A 19,382-nucleotide genomic window follows, 5' to 3' on the forward strand; every position below is an offset into this window, starting at 1 on the left:
AATTCCGAATTTGACACTTGGTCTTTGTGAATGCCACCCGTGACTTGAATTTTCTGTGATCAAAGTGGGTAGTGTATATGAGTGTGGGTATAGCTGGGCGATGTCTACAAAGATTTCCCGTGTGGTTACGCTGTTGGCTGGGAATTCCCCGAATGCGGATTCCCACGCGGGAATCCCCCAACCCGTCACTTTCACGCACAGAAATCCACGTAGGTCTTCATTAAAATGACCATTAGTGTTGTACGATTTCAACCAAAGTTCACGTGTGTCGACATTTTAGTAAAACTCTCCAATGGGAAATTTCATTAAAAACCGGTTAGCAGTTTTCCAGTTGTTTCTTCGGACAGAAGGAGAGACAGACATGGAGAAACTAATACGGACATTTTTGCACCTTGTTTTCGAACGCGGCTTTTAACAAAGTCGTCTCCAAGACGGTAAAGTCTTACTAAATTCTGTGTTACGTGACTGATTTTATGCAATTTTTGGTTAGAGTAACGTTTGTTGATTTCGTACTGTTCTCGTTATCACTGAAGCCAGAACGACTTGCTAGAGTATGAACGATGAGTTTTGTGTGCTGACACTGAATCATAGACACAGCTACTTTATCTATGTACGTTTCTGGGCGCTTATATTCAAGTCTGGTACGTCTAACGATGTCACGCTGTTATTTGTCCCTCGACATCCGCTTCTTATGTCTAACCCCGGCTTCTGTATTTTGCATTTTATACTTGCGTAAAAATTAGATCACAATCATTGTGCGAGCGGGTCTTGGTCAACTTTGTAATTGCTAATTATTCGGTTTGTTAGTTGGAAAGTTAATATATAGGGTGCGGCAGAGGACACGCATGTTTTTCAAATAACAACTCAGTTGATTTTCAAGTTAAAAAATTTTAATTACACAGAAATAAAGGTTTTACAATGCAGTTTTTGTTTAAAATTTTTGAATTACTTCCGAAAAATAACGTCCGTCAAGTGACGCCCTTCCGTCTGTACGCACTCTTGCAGCGTCTCCTCGAAATTCTGCATTGCTCTTACCCACAGTAGCGATTTCCTGACGAATGGAATCTTTCAGTTCCTGGATGTTACTTGGTTTGTTTCTGTAGACCGTTGATTTGAGGTAACCCCACAAAAAATAGTCACATACGGACAGGTCAGGGAAGTGAGGCGGCCAAGGGATATCACCGAAACGGGAGATTACTTGTTGGCGAAACATGCCACGAACCACCTGCATCGATGCTCTCGCCGTGTGTGCTGTGGCACCATCCTGTTGGTACCACATTTGCGCAGTTCTGGAAGCAGGAAATTGTTGATCATTTCGACATAGCGCGCCTCGGGCTTCTTAGAACTGCCAATCTCACTCTCTCAACGTTTTCAGGGGTACGCACAGACGCGGGAAGGCCAGGTGGTTTCCACTTCATCACAGACCCTGTTGTCCTAAGCGCATCAACCCACCTGAGTATCGTCTTACGATCAGGGATGAACTGTTACGGAAAAGGAGCTAAACGGCAATCACTGATTCACAACTTTTGATATAATTTTCAACGACAAACACCCGATGCTCGCGGGTCCACGGTGCCAAGGCGACTGAAACTGCATTATCTAAGCTGTCTACTAGCAAGGGGCTGAAATCCCCTACCCTCCTCTTTACCGAGTACTAGCCATTCGAAAAACATGCGTTTCCTCTGCCGCACCCTACAAATAAAAACACTTGATATTGCAGTACCACGTTGGATCTGCGAACTCTGCTGCCAGAGGTCAATCACTCTTGAGAACGGGACTAGCGATCGTCCATCTATCGACGGTTAGTTGAAGGTTCGTGGCAATAGTCAGGTCATGTTCAGTCACCTGGCCAACATTTACCTGTGAACATGTCTGCAAGATTCGTCGTCCTGTTGTTCGCATGCTCGTGGGTTCTGGGACTGTGTTGCGTCATTACAACGAATCCACAACAATCGTGGATTGTGACGACAGAGGACACAAGGTGAACACATGTATTAATATTCGGAAGGACTTTTTTATATTTTACGTAGTAATGCTCCACCTATTCTGGACTTCGGCAATAGATGGGGGTTATTTTGGAGTTCACGCTCTGGCAGCTTTACTAGCAAGGAAAAAGCCCTGTGATATAATTTGGGTAGGATGCTCTGCAGACCCTAGAGATTCTGAATTTGGTGGCGAAGAGTCAAATTCCTGCTCCTACCGGAATTGATACTTCTGTCGTCTAGCTGAGCTATTCCGTCCCGAATTATAGGCATGCAGCCGTGTGCAGTAGGAGTTCTATAGACTTAGAATTCCGTCAGAATACAGTTTTAAATTTTGTCTATTCATTCTTTCATTTTGTATTACTACAATGTTCTGTATACCGCGTATGAGAAAGTAATTTATAAAGAAAGTTAGGGAAGAATTTTTCTCGTAACCGGTTCTAGGGCCCACCAAGCCTCCTACCCAGTAGCTATCGTGGTTGTTTCGTCGGGGTTAAAGCGGTCTGGGCTTAAAGCTAATAACTCATCTCAGTCTAGTGCTGAGGTCAGGAATGGGTGAAACTAAGCCTACCTCCACACTACACGACGTGGTGCCTAGTCAAGGACTAGAGGCAACTCTCCTTGACCTTATTAATAAGTTTGTACAAGTGTAAGATCTTCGTTCACTGGATTGAATTCTTTTCGCCGACACCTCTGATCTACATTCTTGTAACAGTTATTATACAGATACCTTAAAAGGACCCTGGTGCACTCAGTCGGTCATGTTGCAGCTCCTTTACTGGGAATGACGACTTTCAATCGCTAGCGGTCGAGTTCCAGCCCACAATCGAAGGAGAAACAATGGTCACAGGAGACAGGACAGAGTCTACCACAGTGACAGATCAGGAGTGGTACACCACACCAACATCACATCAAGAGCATGTTCCAGGAACAGACCAAGTATCACCTGAAAATGACCCAGCTCTATTACAAAAAAATCAGGTAAATTGAAGATTGTTAGCACGGAGATCCTTTCGAGAGCAAAATTGTACGTCATACTCCCAAATCGCGTACTTGTAATGACTAAACACAGGGCACCTTTATTTTTTGGCCGCTAAGCTCGTGTAGGGCCAGACAAATTTTACTTCACGAAAACCGCACAAATGTGCAATAGGTCAGAGCAGCCAACACGTAAATACAACTTCGGTCTTTAGGTGGAGTCGTGAATGAGGGATATTAGCAAGGCCAGTTGAGACTTCCGCTCGCGGCGTGTAGCGTAGTGCTTTCTTAAGCACGAGGGACAGCTTCACACCCACCGTTACATTTTATTGATTGCAATGTAATTTATTTCTAGGTTGTTAATGTCTAGTATCTTTATTTAACATCTGTCATTCTGTTTTCCGTATGTTCCCCACGTAAAAACATCGTCTGGTGTAAATCGTGTTGGTTTATGTAATCCAGTACTTCAGCTACCACGGGTTACGCCTCTGATAGTAGATCAGAATCCATTTCTGAACAAATGAATCTTAAATATATTTGTTAGGATTCCTTGAATAGCGATCGGCACATCGCAGGGCTTCTCACCCCCCCCCCCCCCCCCCCCCGAACAGGATTAGAAGCCGCGATTGCTGTGTGCTAGCGGTTGAAGTCAGTGTGCCCTTCACACCGCGCATACACCGTGAGTTTTGACAACTGACACTGACGAAAACATTCAATCCATAGGATTCCGGTCCTTAGTCCCGGTATTCACTCGATCGTTGACCGTTACAAACTTCGCCGACATTGGTCACTCCTACCCACCCCAAAGACTGCAGGTTAAGAAGTTCCTGGTCCGTGCGTCGGGCTACGGTATGAAACTTGTTAGGAGTTCGCCAAGTTCAATGCCGCTTACACCGCCTGAAGCTCTAGATTGTTCTTAAGAACCGGTTCTACACCGGCCCTGGGCGTTTGAACTCTGCCATATTCGTTTCTTCAGTTTATCGAGTACTCTGCTAATGATGAGGAGGATTATAATTATGACTGAAGAGGAAATGGCAGTGGCCTAAGGCTTTCAAATATTGGGATTGTTAGAGTTTTAGTTTCAACTTACAAAACCCGTAGTCTGAGGAATCAAGGCCTCAGTTGAACATTCAGCGTCAGTAGCATCACTGTACATAATTTTGAATAATTTCACATGCTCAGAAGGAGTCACCTTAATACTGTATTGATTAAATTAAGAAGAAACAGAATTCTGATCTAACCTTTTTATTGACAGATCTCCAATCGAAAATGCAGCTCAACTAATGAGAAATGCAACATTCTGGTAAATAACCTGTATGTGCTGTCTGACATAAAACACCGTTATGCTAGAACTGTGGTCTACAGCAGAATTGAAAACACAGGGGACACCTCAGACCAGGCCTTGTTCAGAGTGACACTGCCTGACACAGCTTTCATCACCAAATTCCTTATGTGAGTTCAACTTTGTCCTAAAATTGAGATCTATAAGCCATTGAATTCTGCACATTACATATCTATGTACCACTTTCAGAATTAAATTGTAATGTTTCTCCCCATCATTTTATTCATCCTTACTATAATTCTTTCTTTCTTTATTCGTTGTTGTTGTTGTTATTATTATTATTAATAATAATAATATTAGTGTGCTGTATCGACAGCCAGAAGGCTAATTACAGATACAGCACAGAGATGAGCACACGAACACAATAATAAATATAGAAGGTAATAACAAACAAAATATAAAAATACATTAGTGTGGAGGATGCTAATACACAAAAAATTCTACTAAATACATGAGTATATTTATAATAATAATTTAAATAAATTAAGGAAATTAGTCTATTACAGAATGTGAAGAAGTGTAACAATTTTTGTCTCGAATATGTCCAAGTCCCTGCAGACAAAATTAGCAGCTGATGCACTTCTAGCAGAATGACTGTTTTTTAAATAAAGGGCTAAAACTGAACATAGAAAAATCTCTCACATTCCGAGCAGGAATGTGGAGACCGACAGCTTCCAGAAGGGAAAGATAATAATAATATGTGCTCAGGATAATATTTAAAACTAAGGAGGACAAATTGAGTGGTCTCAGGATCATAATTAAAGAGGAATTCTGTGGATTGTACAGGGGTCTGTTATCCACTAGGCATGTGGATGTGAAACAAGTTATGTACAAAGAATTTCACTAAGGAAACCTTTTGGAAAGTAAAGGCTTTGATATCAGTGGTGTTGAACCTTTGGGTTTAGGGAGTTACTTAATTAGTGATAATAATTCTATGGTTTCTTAGTCAATTTGTATCTGACTCATTCATAGGAATAACCACCATGTGAAATGATTATATTAATAATAACAAGCAGCGATAATGGCAGTTCTTTTATATTTGTCTGACATAATGTTTTATTCATTCACTGAAAATTTGATAAAGTAATTACTTCTGTTCCTATTGAAATAATTTTTTGTGTTATAAGTTTTTATCCTGTACATTATCATTTAATAGAAAACGCTGTTAACCACACTTTTTTATTCCTGTGCTTAATGAGACTTTCAGAAGTCAGATGTTGTTTTGTTCTGTATGTTAATGTTAACTTATAAATTAAATTTTTGGGATCTTGGAAATGGTTACTGTAATGTGCCAAGATATGGTAATACATGTTTCATTGCACTGATAATGCCATGTACTAAACTAGAGGGGAAAAAAGGTAGGTTTATACAAGAACCATTCATAACAGCATTGAAAGTGTTCAGACAGGCTCACAAGATGTAGGTAACTTTTCAGTAATGTGTATTTCTGCTTATGTTTATGAGGTTGTGTTTATAAATTATATTGCAGGGAGATTGATGGGAAAGTGTATGAAGCACATATTAAGAAAAAAGTTCAAGCAGAAAAAGAATACCAGGAGGCTTTAGAGTCTGGCCATACTGCAGCACATGTTGGTACCAGGTAAGCAGTTGATTGGAAGAAGAGAGATTTATGTAACTCATATATGTGAGTAGATTAGTTCACATGCATTGTATTGAAGTAAGGTCTAGAAGTATGTGTTTTAAATTATACAAAATATTGGTTATACCAGTGGTAAAAACGTACACAGAATGACAGAAATAACAAAGAATAAGGAAATGAAGTAGCAGAGATGATAGCTACATGGAGAAATGAATGGACAAAAATAAGTACTAAAGTACATGTGAAACTTAAGTCTGATAATATAGTAGAGATTCCTTCATGTAGGAAGATATGGAAAGATCAGGTATAAAGAAGGTCAAAGATCAGGGATAGCCCTAGAATGGAGCAGCTGCCCAGAGTCCTGCACTTGAGGGAGTGCCACACATTACAAAATATATGCTACTTACTGTACACCATCCTTGCTTTCAGAGTAACAAAATCATATATTAGTTCTTTTGATTCCAGTTACTGAACCAATTCATATCAATCATAAATCTGTATTAGTCAAACTGTCTACATTTCTATCTTCATTCTTTAGTGATAACCATAATTATTACACTTTTAAAATCTACATTTTCCACTTGACAACTAATGGGAAGGAATAACATTGTTACCAACATAGTGACTGAATTGGTATGGGCTCTGCATAGATTGATTTTCCCTGGGCCTGCATTTCTGTAGTTGTCCTGGGAAAAATATATGGAATTATAAGATTATGGGGTACAGAATGAGGATAAGACAGAAGAGATGATGGAAAAGAGAATTTCAATTACAGAATTAAATTGTTTCTTATGTGAATACAAGGAAAAGAAGAAGAGAAAGGTATTTCAGAGCATTGCCCTAATTTAGAAGTGAAATGTCTGGGATTACATGAAAAAATTGCATTCTTCAGACAAGACTTATTTGTGTGATGAAAGGCCAGACATTCAAGTCATCAGTGTGTATGATTTATGAACCTTAAAAGTATAGCTTTTATTAATTTATTTTTTATAACACTCCACACTAAAAAAATAATTTATTGATTCTTACATTGTTTGTTTATACTGTGTTGTCTGCCAGTTATATTAATTTCCCACCCTAATAATTTACTATTTCTTAAGATCCACCTTAATGCGATCTACCATCTTGTTTCCTGTTTTCCAAATGGCTTCTTTCCAAGACATTTCCTTGCCAAAACTCTATATACATTCCTTATCTGTCTCATGTAAGCTTGATGCCCTACTTATTGCTACCTCCTTATTTCAGTGTAATATTACTAGATGATCCTTGTAAATAACAAAATTCCAATCTTATAAATTTATAATCATGTAAAATGTCTAAGCTAGAAGAGATTGGAGACTTGCCCCTTAACCCATATAAAACAGAACAAAGCTAGAATAAGGTGACTACAAAACAACTTGAACTTTAGTTATCTTCTTCCTAAGATGTTTCCACTTTTTAATAATATAGTATGAGTGAGGAGGTCCAGTCAAAGAATGTGGGTATTATTTTTTTAGTGCACGGGATTCTAACATGTTTGTGGTGTCAGTGAATGTGGCAGCAAGAAGCAAAGTGGCATTCAATTTAACTTATGAAGAGTTGCTCACTCGTCGGCTGTCTGCTTATCATCACACCATTACTCTCACACCAGGACAGGTATTTGCCATAGATTGATTTCTGTTACACAGTATTTAATTACTCTTATTAACTGCTGATGTTATTATAAGTGAGAAGGTGATTATGAATATTGAGAAAAAGTAAAAGTAAAGCTGTCCCACTGCATGCCATGTAGGTACTTGTGGGGAGAAAAGGTAGGCTGCTACTCATTCATAACCTCGGCACTAGATGAGGTTGAGTGGTCAGCATCATGCCCCTGCCATGCTTTACTCCTGGGAAATGACCCCATTACCCACTGGACAGGAGGCTGGGTGGGTCCCAGATACAGTCTGGATGTAGAGGCTAGAGGAAAAATCCTCTGCCCCTGTTGGAGATTGAACCCCAGTCAATGAATGATAAATTGGAAAAGATATGGATGGAAGTTGCTCTCGTTTTCTATCTTGAGTCGATTAATTTAATTTATTGTTACAATAAATTTCTTATTACATTTATTCCTTGTGTTTTGCAAATGATCTTTATAAAGTTCTTCCTCCAAATTTTTTTAATCCTTTCTTGTTTTCTGAGGTGTTCTACATGTCCACTTTATTATAACTGATACTGCACCTGTTGAAATATTTGTGTGTTCTTTACTCTTTGTGCACAAAGTGATTGTGTAATGGAATGGGATATGTTTGTACATCCATTCATCTTTTCATTCATCTACCTTATCAATTTAGACCCATTTTTATATGTAATTCTACAATAGGTATATCCAGCTGACTTCCCTTTTGTAGAACTCTTGGTTTTGAAACAAGCATGAAAGAATTTTTATTTTAATAAAAAGCAATGTGTGACTTGTTTTGCAAATCAGTTAATTTGATATTGCTGAAACGTTTCTTCAGCAACTGCAGTATTGTTTTCCTGCTTGCAGGCTGTGCAAGACCTTAATGTAGATGTATTTATTCAGGAGATAAGAAACATCACACTTCTAAACGTAACAACTTCTGATGATAGAGGAATTTTACAATCAGGTAAGTTGACAAGAATATGTGTATCTGTCCACAGGTCACTTTTGTATAGGGTCTTCTGGCAGCACATGGTATTTTAATCACTAATGTTGGCCATGAGTTGACGCTGATTTTATTGAATAGCAACATTGTGCAGTTTCCTAGACACTCTTCTCTTCCATGAAATTTTCATATGACTACCAGTATCAAACCATAATAGTTTTGAAATGCAAAGGAATAGAAAGGTAGAGATTACTCTCATTGTGGTTTTGTTATACATAGCATACAAGGGACACATATTGGTGTCTCATAGTTAAGAATCAGTGGGAGTTTTAATGATGGTATAATGGTGTGCATATTAGGTTTGTATGCGAAGTGTTCTGAGTTCAGTTCCAAGCCACTAATCTTGACAAATATAACAATAAAATACCTCTCATTACGAGACAACCAAATATATGAAGATAGGAGTAAGACAATTTACTAGGAAGAGTATGACAACTAGAATGATATGTATGTAAGAAAGTCCTACATAATTCAAATGTAACTTAATCTGCTGAAAAGTTAATTCCCTCCACAATGGTTGTAAAAGTTATTCCACTGTAACTTGGTTCTTCTGTCATTATATTATTTCATCCATTACACATGTAGTGTTTATACTACCATTACTATTTTTTAATTTGGCATTTATTCTACACCAGACATATTAACAATACTGTCATGTCTAAGTTCTTCTGGTAGCAACATTTTACTCAAAATGAGTGTAATGTTCCTACTCTTGTGACTTTTCTTGTGGAAATAATGGTATTTCCTCCATGCCCAATTTAATGACTCAGTTTTATAGAGCCTCTTTTTTAAAATAAAGTGGGCTGCACCATATGAAGATGATGTTGATTTTCAAGTATGAGAGGCTTGAGAAATATAATTTTGACTGCAGCAGATGATGAAGTCTTGGTGGAGTACCTGTCTCCACTGTCAGCTCATGTGCACTATGCCCCAAGTGAAAGCAAGCAGCAGAGTCGGCTGGGGTTTGGATTGCAGCAGCTTATTATAGAATATGATGTAGACAGATCAATAAGTCCTGCAGGTGATATCATGGTAAGCCACCAGGAATTTACATTTGTAACACTTTGCTGGATACTTTATCCTCATTTGTGATCCTGAAGAAGTTCCTTCACAGCTGAAATGAAATCCATTTCTGACATCAGTTAACGATTGTATTTTGCAGTTCATGGATGGATACTTTGTCCACTTCTTTGCTGCTGAAGATGTTCCTCCACTGCCAAAACATATAATCTTCGTTGTAGATACAAGTGGTTCCATGTGGGGCCGCAAGCTTCAACAACTCCAACAGGCCATGTACTCCATCCTTGACAGCCTCAGGGGGGATGATTATTTTAGCATCATTCAGTTTGGTACAAATGTTGTAGTAAGTTGTTTCATCTCATGATATACAGAGTTACTCAGAAAGAAATTGAAAGAATATGTTTGCAGATAATAGCTTGGCATGCATAGTCACAAGATGAAGATTATGACAGCCTTATGTTTGTACTCACACACACACACACACATGCGTACTAACATGCATAACTTCATAGTAATATTTAATTGTATGTACCATAAGATACTGAATTACATGTTATTGTGCCAACGCTTAGAAAAGTTTGAGATACAGTGGATTAATCAACTACACATTTTAATTATTTGACAATGCTAGCAGAAACTGTTGTTAGATACTGAATCATTGTTTCTGTTTATCTAGGAATGGTCAAATCGTCTACAGGACATGGTCGGACTCAACAGATACAGCATGACACATGAAGCTTCGGAAACCAACATTGCTAAAGCTAAACAGTTCATAAAATCCATGGAAGCTTCTGGTGGTATATTTAATTTATTAGCTAACTAAATCTTAAGTTTATCTTAAATAGTAAGTTGAGGTTTGATCCCAGTGAGCAAGGTAAATATGGCCCTACCCTAGCCAATGAATGCACTCTAAATGAGAATGTATGAAGTCAAAGCTCAGAACATCAGCTATTGACTTTTACCATTAATGACTCATTATACATCAAAGTTGAATAGAACCATTTTATTTTTTGTTTGCTTTGTTAGTTAATGTTGTTCATATAATTCCAATTGTTGTTCATTATAACAAACAAATACACATATGTAAATTCTGTACTAATCTTTATTTACTGTTTTTTATATATGTATCATATTCAGTTGGTGCATTTCTATTTATTGATTTAAAATGAATGGCAAATTAATTTTAGTTTAATAAATAGCTTCAAGGAATGCATTCCTTTCAGGTACAGTTATGACATTTTGTATATAAAGCATTAAAGTAACATATGTGCTATTGTGTGTTGTAAATTTAATATAACGATTTCATACTATGGACTAAGCTGTTTATGAATTTCAGGCACCAATATCAGTGGAGCATTGAGAAAGGCACTGCAATTGGCTGCCAAGCAGCAGTTTGGTGCTCATGCTGTTGATGCAACTGGTGAAAATAGCAATTTAAGATCAGAAGATCATCCAAAGCCCATGTTAATGTTCTTGACTGATGGAATTGCAACAGCTGGTGAATTGCTGTCATCTAAGATCTTGGCACAAATACGAGCTCTCAACACAGAAATTAGGGTAACACAGCAGGAATCAAATCATTGTAGTTCCTTTCTGTCCGTTTCTTTGGGAGGAATTAATCTTCATTATAGTAGCCTGGGATGGTTCAGCCAATATTGTAACTAATTATAGACTGGTTGACCAAGGTTATACTACTGGAACAGAGTGGGATTTTTCTCTTTGTTGCTATATCCAGATTGACTGTGGGACTATGCTACTTCCTGTGGAATGTTGTCAAACTGGACAATCACAACTCAGTGTTTTTACCCAAAGATATGAATAACAACAAACTTTCAATTCAGTAAAATGTCTTTCCCCTTTTTTACATAGGCACCCATATTTAACCTTGCTTTTGGTGATGGAGCCAACTACAGATTCCTGAAGAAGCTGTCACTACAGAATTATGCCTTTACAAGGAAAATTTATGAAGCATCTGATGCAGCACTGCAACTCCAATCATTCTACAATGAAATAGCATCTCCTTTATTAGCAAATGTCTCATTTGCTTATTTAGATGGCAAAGTAAGTAGCTTTTCATGTTACTGTTACTCTAACAAAGTCCATAGAATAGAGTCATAACTGATTCTGTAGAATAGTGTCATTATGGAGAATCTGATAATTACTCAGCTGGTTAGTCTCCTACTTTTATGGAATCAAAAGGTTTATTACCATGTTCATAAAAGCCTGCAATTGGTCCCTATGAATCCAGTCAACATCCTCCTATCTTAATTATTTTTATGGTTATGCCAATCTTGAAAGAACCTGGCACTGTATGGTAGATAATGAATAGTATTCCACTTAATATAAGACTAATCCGAAGTAAGTGATGAAACAAACAATTTTGGAGGATCTGATGGTCCAAGGGTAAGACATCACATGTTCGTGCATTGTTTATAGGTGCGATCATTGCTCATTGTTCTATTGGAGATCTTGTAAAGCCAGTTTGCAGTTTGCCTTATAATCTCATGACATCTACTCCTGCTACTTATAATGTGCTTTTCAGGTGGACAAGATATCACTCACCACTAATTGGTTTCATTCATATTATGGTGGAAGTGAAATAATTGTAGCTGGAAAAGTCAGCAGTTCTAACAAGGATCAGGTGTATGAAGACCTGGGGGCACATGTCAATGCTTGGAGTGGAACTGAGCATAGGGAAGTGTCATACAAGCCCTTCTGCATCTCCAAGAGTAGCCTGGTAAGATTAAGCTATATAAATAAAATGACTGAGTGGATGGATGTGTGGTTATATGAGTGAGTCACTGGATAGGTGGGTTGGTAAGGAATGGATGGGTGCAAGGGTGGGTATATCATGGATATGTTGCTTTGTTGTACATATAAATATTTTATGATGCCTTGCAGTGTACTGAAACTGATGTTAAAGCTCAATAAAATTTAGGAGATTATGATGCAATTTCATAATTGTCTTCAAGAAAACATACTTTGATATTTGACACAAGGTGTTAATAAACATTTGTTTTCACAGACTGAGCGTAGGAAACACAGTTATGGTGGGTCTCTGGAGCGAATGTGGGCATATCTCACAGTACGTCAATTGTTGGACCAGTATCTCGCCTCCACAGATAAAGACAGTGATCCCCTTGGAACGACAGAATTGATCAAGGAAAAACAAGCAGACTATGAAGACTCCAGTCCCAAGGCAAGAGCCTTGAGTCTGGCTCTGAAGGTATATTTTATAACTAGGCGTTCACAAGTGTCTGTCTGTGGTGGTGAATAGAAGAGGCATGCTAGTAAGGAATTATTTTTGTCTTTTTGCATCATGGAAACAAGTATTACAGAATATGAAGACTGGAAAGATGTACACCCACATGCTTTCATGTCAAATTTTGTATTTTATGCTGATACAAATCTGCCACCTGAAAGTTAATAACACTACATAAAAATCAGAAAGTTTTTCCTCATAGTTTGTGAACAGTTCACTATATTGAAAAATGTTTAAAATAAAGTTTTAAACCATAATTTTTACTTGCATAATATGAACTTTTATATGATGAACTGCTTTTGAGGAAATTATTGAAGTTTTGTTTCAGCTTCATGAGCATCCTATTAGAACAAAGTAAACCTCTAAAACATTTTTAAACTTCTACCAGATTACATGGACCTACAACCCAGAAGATAGCTATATTTGTACTCACTGCTATAAGAACCTCAAATGCTACTGAGTTATTTAATTTGTAGTATATATAAATAACAAAATATTTAATTTATATTTATTGTGTTGTTCCCATAGTATGGATTTGTGACACCAGTCACATCTTTGGTTTTGGTGATACCAGTGAATGGATCTGAAGATGGAGTGTCTGAACTGGTGAATGATCCTGTTGGTAGTAATGTACTTGATCCTGTCCCATTTTTTGAGTCACCATTCCTTCAGAACAAAATCAGTAAGTTTTTTAGATATTGTTATTGTCATTACTATTAGTATTATTATGTTCCCATGCAATCGAAGGAACATGAAGTCTTGGGCTGCTTAAAATCTGTGATTGCAAATTCCAGTCATGACAGTTACATATGTCTGCAAATTTTTGTTTGTGCTTTTATTCTGCATAGGTAGGGACTTTGAGGTGGACATATTTCCTATGTAAGGAGTTCTATCAAGAGTTTACAAGTACTCATTATCTCACATTTACTACCGAATCAGAACAAACCATAGAGCATATTCCGTGACCGCTGTTTAATAACTAGAACATCAACAATGGCAATAATGTTAATAATAATAACAATAAGAATGACAACATCAACAACAACATTGATAATAATTTTTGTAATTATAATAATGGACATGAATTGTAACTAAAGAACTGAAAATATATCAGGAAACAACACCAGGAAAGCATTCAATAGATTGTGCGATAAAAAATAAATAAAAAAGTAAAAAAAAATAAAAAAGCAGCTTTACTAGAACATCACACATCATAAGGAAGGCGCTACAATTGGAAACTTGAAGCCTGAGCAGTGGGCTTTACCATTGGTCAAAAAGGAAAAGTGTGAGGAAAAACCTATGAAAAGAGAAGAAATTATATTGATGATGATGATAATGGTAGTGAAATGAAACAGCATTGATTGTCATTCTTACTGATGCTGAGCTAATGTTGCATTTTACAGTGCCTGTGCCAACCATTCTTTTCAAACCACCATCAGCGACCATTAAACCGGCATCAGAGCTTACTACAAGTCTTCCTACAACTACAGTCAGTAATATCAATGGTAATCATGCATATTTTATTTGTAAACTAACAGAGTAAGTCGTCTTTATAGATGTGCAGCTATGTACTTAAAAATAAGTAATGTTATAGTTTAAATATGGTAATTAATCATTTCTCTGACTCTCTGGTACAGTCTTCCCTTAGCACTCAGAGCTGTTCAGTCATCTGACTATGATTAATTTTGATGAAACTTTTATTACAACAGTCACTGTACTTTTCTTTCAATGAATGTTATTTTAATTCAGGTTTGCCCCACATAACTAACTTCACACTGGCAGATGTGTCATGGCTGTTGGACTACTTTGATTCTGAGAATCAACTCATTGTTGTAACCAATGACAGCTTGATAAACAACTCAACCTACCTGGTTGGTGAATTGCCAAAAAATTTAGAGGTAAGATTGGGGCTTAAGAATGATTATGGGAAGAGTCACAGTAAGATGTGCTACTGTAAAGGGTGTTTACATAACCTCTACAGGGAGGAGTTTGCGAAGGAAGTATGAATGAACTTTGTTGTCAGTAAATGATTCATCAAGCCATGCACAAGAACTCTTTTTTTGCTTTCTTTCCTGTGTCTAAGTGTTCAGCTACAGAGTGCATATTGATTATGCTTATCTGAAGTCCTCTCTGTAATAACATCACCATCATTGCCATCAGTGTGAGTGTTATCATCATCATATGGAATGTTATGTTAAGTGGTTAGCACTCATGACAAATATTCAGGATTTGTTGGATTCAATTTGCAGCTCAGAAGTTGGCTTTCTTGACTGAGGTTGTTACATTTTCTCAAGCTCTTCAAGCAAGTGCTGAGATAGAATTTTAAAACAAATCATGGCTGTCCTTCCATGCCTTCCTAACTCATCATTCACAATCATCCTTCCATCTGATAATATATAAGTGACTTATGCAGTTGAGAAAATATTATTAAATTAGCAAAAAACATATAATCATTGTCATAATCATCACTGTTATTTCCATCATCATGTTGTTATAGTCATTATTATTTTTATCACCATTGTCTCATGATTATTATTACTTATTGCCAAGATCAAAGGTAAAATTGTCTTCATTCATGAATTGTAACTCAACCCTTGAGGTAGAGGAGGAACATTGTGCAAGCAGTAGCAGGAAATAATTAAATTAGCCGTCTGTTTTTAAAGAGCTGCAGACATTTTATTTTCCAGTTGTTTTTAATTAATTAAACTGTAAATTAGAGATCATTCAAGAATATTTTAAGTACAATACATTAACTATCCACATATGCTTCTACACTGTCAGCATGTATCCTTAATTGGAATGGCATGTTCACTACTGCAGGTCAAAACATGTTTCTTGGAATGTTGCTAATGACATTGGTTCTTCCTCCAGTTCTTTCATATTTCTTGCTTTAATATGATAAACTTGTTCTTTGGCCCACCCACACAGGAGAAAGTCACAGTGCATCAAGTATTGGCTGCAGGGAGGCCATTCATAAATGACAAGTCTGTCAATCCATCATCCTGGGAAACAATCATTCAGTCATGGATTATAATCCACAATATGAGCAATTCAGAAATTAAAAAATAAAACCATTGTGAACATATTATTCAAACAATAAGAGTAAAGCAGGAACTTCAGCAAAATTACACTGTGTGAACAATCGCAATAAACCACAACCACCACAATGTATACTAATTTTTCAGGAAATTGGGTGTGTTTCAAGACTAGTTAACTCATCTTAAGTTACACTAAACAACTGACTTCATTGCCAAAAGCAGTACAATCTAATTAAAACTTTGTAAACTGTGGACATCATTTGCAATATGATAATTTCTTAAAACCTTGGTTTGATTCATCAAAATCAGCACAAAAAATAAAATCCTGCAAACATTTAAAAATAGGTAATGGGTTATAAGCCCTGTATAAATATTTCAAACATGCAGACTACACAGAAATCGCAATAACTGTCTTAATGCAATACTTGATTCATGAATTGTTAGATCACTTGAAAATGCTGTTTGAACTGTGGATAGGACATATTAATGTCAAACGAAAATTGTCGATGGCCACAAACTGTAAGTAGGTAAGTGTGTTGGGGAAGCAGTTTGGGTCTATTCAGGATAATATCTGGGAATTTTCTTAGAAAGTCTGTTAAGAAAACCATGGAATGCTTCCATAAAAATAGCTGGTAATTGTGTCAAAATTAAAACTGGGTACCTCCTAAATACAAGTCTAATAAGAATGTTAAAGATTATATCATTGTGCCCATTCTCCCAGTACTTATAAATTCAATAATGATTAGATGGCAGTAATTGGAAAACGAAAGCGAGAAGGTGAGTTATGTACTTCACAAGATATCGAAAAATCAAAAGTAAGAACTTTTGATTTTTCTATATCTTGTTAAGTTAGTTGATTAGAGGACCACATTGGAACCCTTTTCTGATACTGAAAGAAAAATAAGGTCCAGAGGAACACATTTTTGTGTACAGGTTCTTGAGAATGCAGAGAAATGCACAACCCCTGATGGAGAAATTGGATTCTGCCGCACCATGCCAAGTTGTGTGCAGGAAGAATTCATGGATGACTACCAGACTTTTATCAAGTACTTTTGCTCCATTGGAAGGTGAGTACTAAACCTCTATAGTATGTATAAAGTACAAATATGAATGTGTCATCAAAGAATTTTCTTTGGACAGTGTCTGTTCTCCAAAGATATAAAATCTTGTAAGCAGACGTAGTTTCCACTTCCTGGTTAAGGGAAAGGGTATGTACTATATGGGATCCATTAGTTAAAATTGGACTTATCATTAGACACTGAAACAGATCAAATGCTGTCTGCATGTGGTTGGACAGTGACTTTGGGTTTTAAATTAATAACAAAGCTGGTCATCAATATCAGTTTACTCTTTTAAGTTGTGGAAGTTATGGAAGTGCAAGGAAACATGTACATTTTACTGCTGATGTGGAAATATGAATTCAGAATTATGTGATAGTTTAAAAGATCAGATCTAATTTTACTTAAATTATAAAAATGCACAGTGCCTTATTCCCTGCAGTCTGTCAACTGACAGAAACTTCTGAATTAGAAGGATAAAGGCACCTATAAATTGTGATTCTAATTCAGAGTTGATTACTCCGGAGTCAAAATAATATGAGGCTGGGGTAAGAACTACACATTACATTTCATTGATACACACAGTATACCATATTTGCATATATTTAAATAAATAAGATTTTGAATAGAGAATTTGTTTCTCTTCAGTCTGTTACAAAAGATAATGAAACTTTATACACTTACACATTATATTTTAGTTGTAAGACTTGAGGTTCTCACAGCGGTGAGTATGAAGATATTTGTCTTCTGGGTTGTTGCGCTGTGTAGTCTGGTCGATGTTAACCAACGTTTCAGAGGTCATACTGCCTCCGTCATCAGGGCATCGACCAGACTACACAGCGCAATAACCCAGAAGACGGATATCTCTATATTTTAGTTGTATGTAAATAACAGATTTTTTTTTAAATAACACCATCTCTCATTCCTCTGCAAAGTGATTGGATTGCTTAGTGTGTTGACAGCTGTGAATAAATAGTGCATTTTATTCAACTTTAAATGAATTAAACAGTAACCATACTTGTTAATGATTTCACACTAACAACTATTTGCTGAACTTTTTCTCTCTTTGCAGGTATGCTGGTGTGTGCTGTCCTTATCACTTCTTAAATAATGACATCTTACTTACAACAGAAATTCCAGCTGTTGATTAAATAATCATTTTGAAAATTAATTAAAATTGTGAGAAATCAGGAGAAATTTATTTTATTTCAGAAAATTCAATACACTGTTCCTTACTGACCCCATGATTTGGCAGATGATCTCTAGAGTAGAGCCATGTTCTATAGGGAGAACTTGATAAGACCTTTCTGATAAATAGATCCATGATCGAATCTTCACTCAGGATTCTTTTCTGACTTCTAAAATCTTATTTCTGCATTTAATGTATTCTTTATACAATGTATGTGAGTAAATGCCCATAGGTGAGGTCATGTCCATCAGTGAGTAACATTTCATCTCTGCAACTCCATAATGGATTTTGATTAATTTATTATTGTAAGTCTACACTAAACAATGTTGACATTTAATTTTGATTCATATTACTTCACTATAGAAGCTACTTTACCAAAAATAAATTTCAGTCAAGACTTCTGCCAATATCTTGAAAATTATCACATGACATAAAATATAGAACTACAATAATTTTATATGAAAAGCTTTTAATGTGGTAATATTTAATTAAGGAAAAATGTCTTATGACTATTTGCTGTTGGGCTAATATTATTGGCTTTAAGAAATAGCTATTTATCAAAAATAAGTAAACATCATGTCCAAAGAAATATTAAATACATAATTTGACCCTTGTTTTATGCTGAGAAGACTTGGAATTAAAGCAACAGACAGGTTATTCAGTTCATTAATTTTATTGAATGATTAGCATCTGATTTACATATTGTAAATACTCATTTCAAATGCCAGTCAGACATTTGCTATCCTAAATGAGATTTTCATGATCAGTGCTATTTTATACACCATAATCACATCCTTGCAAATCCTGTCTTAGTCACTATTCAAAGTCATTCATCATCCAGTATTACATAACCTCAACATTTGGTACATTATTATTAAATAAATAAACAAACCTCATTATATGAGCTGGAGGATGAGCTCACTACTGTTTTGTGTTATTCCCTTTGAGTGACTAAGTCAAAACTTTTTGTTGTAACTCAAACATGTCTGTGTTCTATTGTGGAGTTCTTAAATTAGATTTGTGATTCTTGTTATATGCTTAGGAAACAAAATAACCTACAAATAATTACATTTTAACTTCATATAGTTAGCTGAATAAACTAACTGTATCTGCTTTTCTGTATCTTCAGTAACAGATGAATAGTTGCAAGTACAGTAGATTCCAGTTAATTGGGCCATCAGTTAATCGGGGAAGCCGTTTATTTGGGACAAATTTTAAAGAACAAACGTTTTTAACTCTTTACGTGGAACTTCGCATAATTGGTCCAG

At 36.3% G+C, this 19,382-nt stretch overlaps 1 protein-coding gene and 1 long non-coding RNA gene across 3 annotated transcripts; one reads left to right on the forward strand and one right to left on the reverse strand.

Moving 5' to 3' along the window:
- Window positions 1-1,282: 1,282 nt before the first annotated feature.
- Window positions 1,283-19,227, forward strand: LOC110832953 (inter-alpha-trypsin inhibitor heavy chain H3). 2 transcript variants are annotated; one of them, XM_022070443.2, is made up of 18 exons: window positions 1,283-1,981; window positions 2,753-2,963; window positions 4,216-4,412; window positions 5,792-5,902; window positions 7,399-7,537; window positions 8,409-8,508; window positions 9,419-9,579; window positions 9,710-9,910; window positions 10,244-10,364; window positions 10,904-11,124; window positions 11,437-11,628; window positions 12,110-12,304; window positions 12,593-12,793; window positions 13,358-13,511; window positions 14,233-14,334; window positions 14,579-14,727; window positions 16,801-16,934; window positions 17,998-19,227. In XM_022070443.2, the coding sequence occupies exons 1-18, from the start codon at window positions 1,869-1,871 to the stop codon at window positions 18,074-18,076; spliced, it is 2,781 nt and encodes a 926-aa protein (XP_021926135.1). In that variant the 5' UTR covers window positions 1,283-1,868; the 3' UTR covers window positions 18,077-19,227. The 2 variants fall into 2 exon arrangements, with proteins under 2 accessions (XP_021926135.1, XP_021926138.1); XM_022070446.2 differs by lacking the exons at window positions 1,283-1,981; window positions 2,753-2,963 and adding an exon at window positions 3,957-4,095.
- Window positions 15,482-18,002, reverse strand: LOC147873432 (uncharacterized). The gene is made up of 2 exons (XR_015535769.1): window positions 17,610-18,002; window positions 15,482-15,831 (listed from the first exon to the last, which is right to left on the reverse strand). It is a non-coding gene; the product is annotated as an uncharacterized LOC147873432 (long non-coding RNA).
- Window positions 19,228-19,382: the final 155 nt, after the last annotated feature.

The sequence above is a fragment of the Zootermopsis nevadensis genome, unplaced genomic scaffold (assembly GCF_977971745.1).
Source record: "Zootermopsis nevadensis isolate Lab colony 2312 unplaced genomic scaffold, Znev_1.0 Znev_ptg000018l, whole genome shotgun sequence".
Taxonomy (NCBI): Eukaryota; Metazoa; Arthropoda; class Insecta; order Blattodea; family Termopsidae; genus Zootermopsis; species Zootermopsis nevadensis.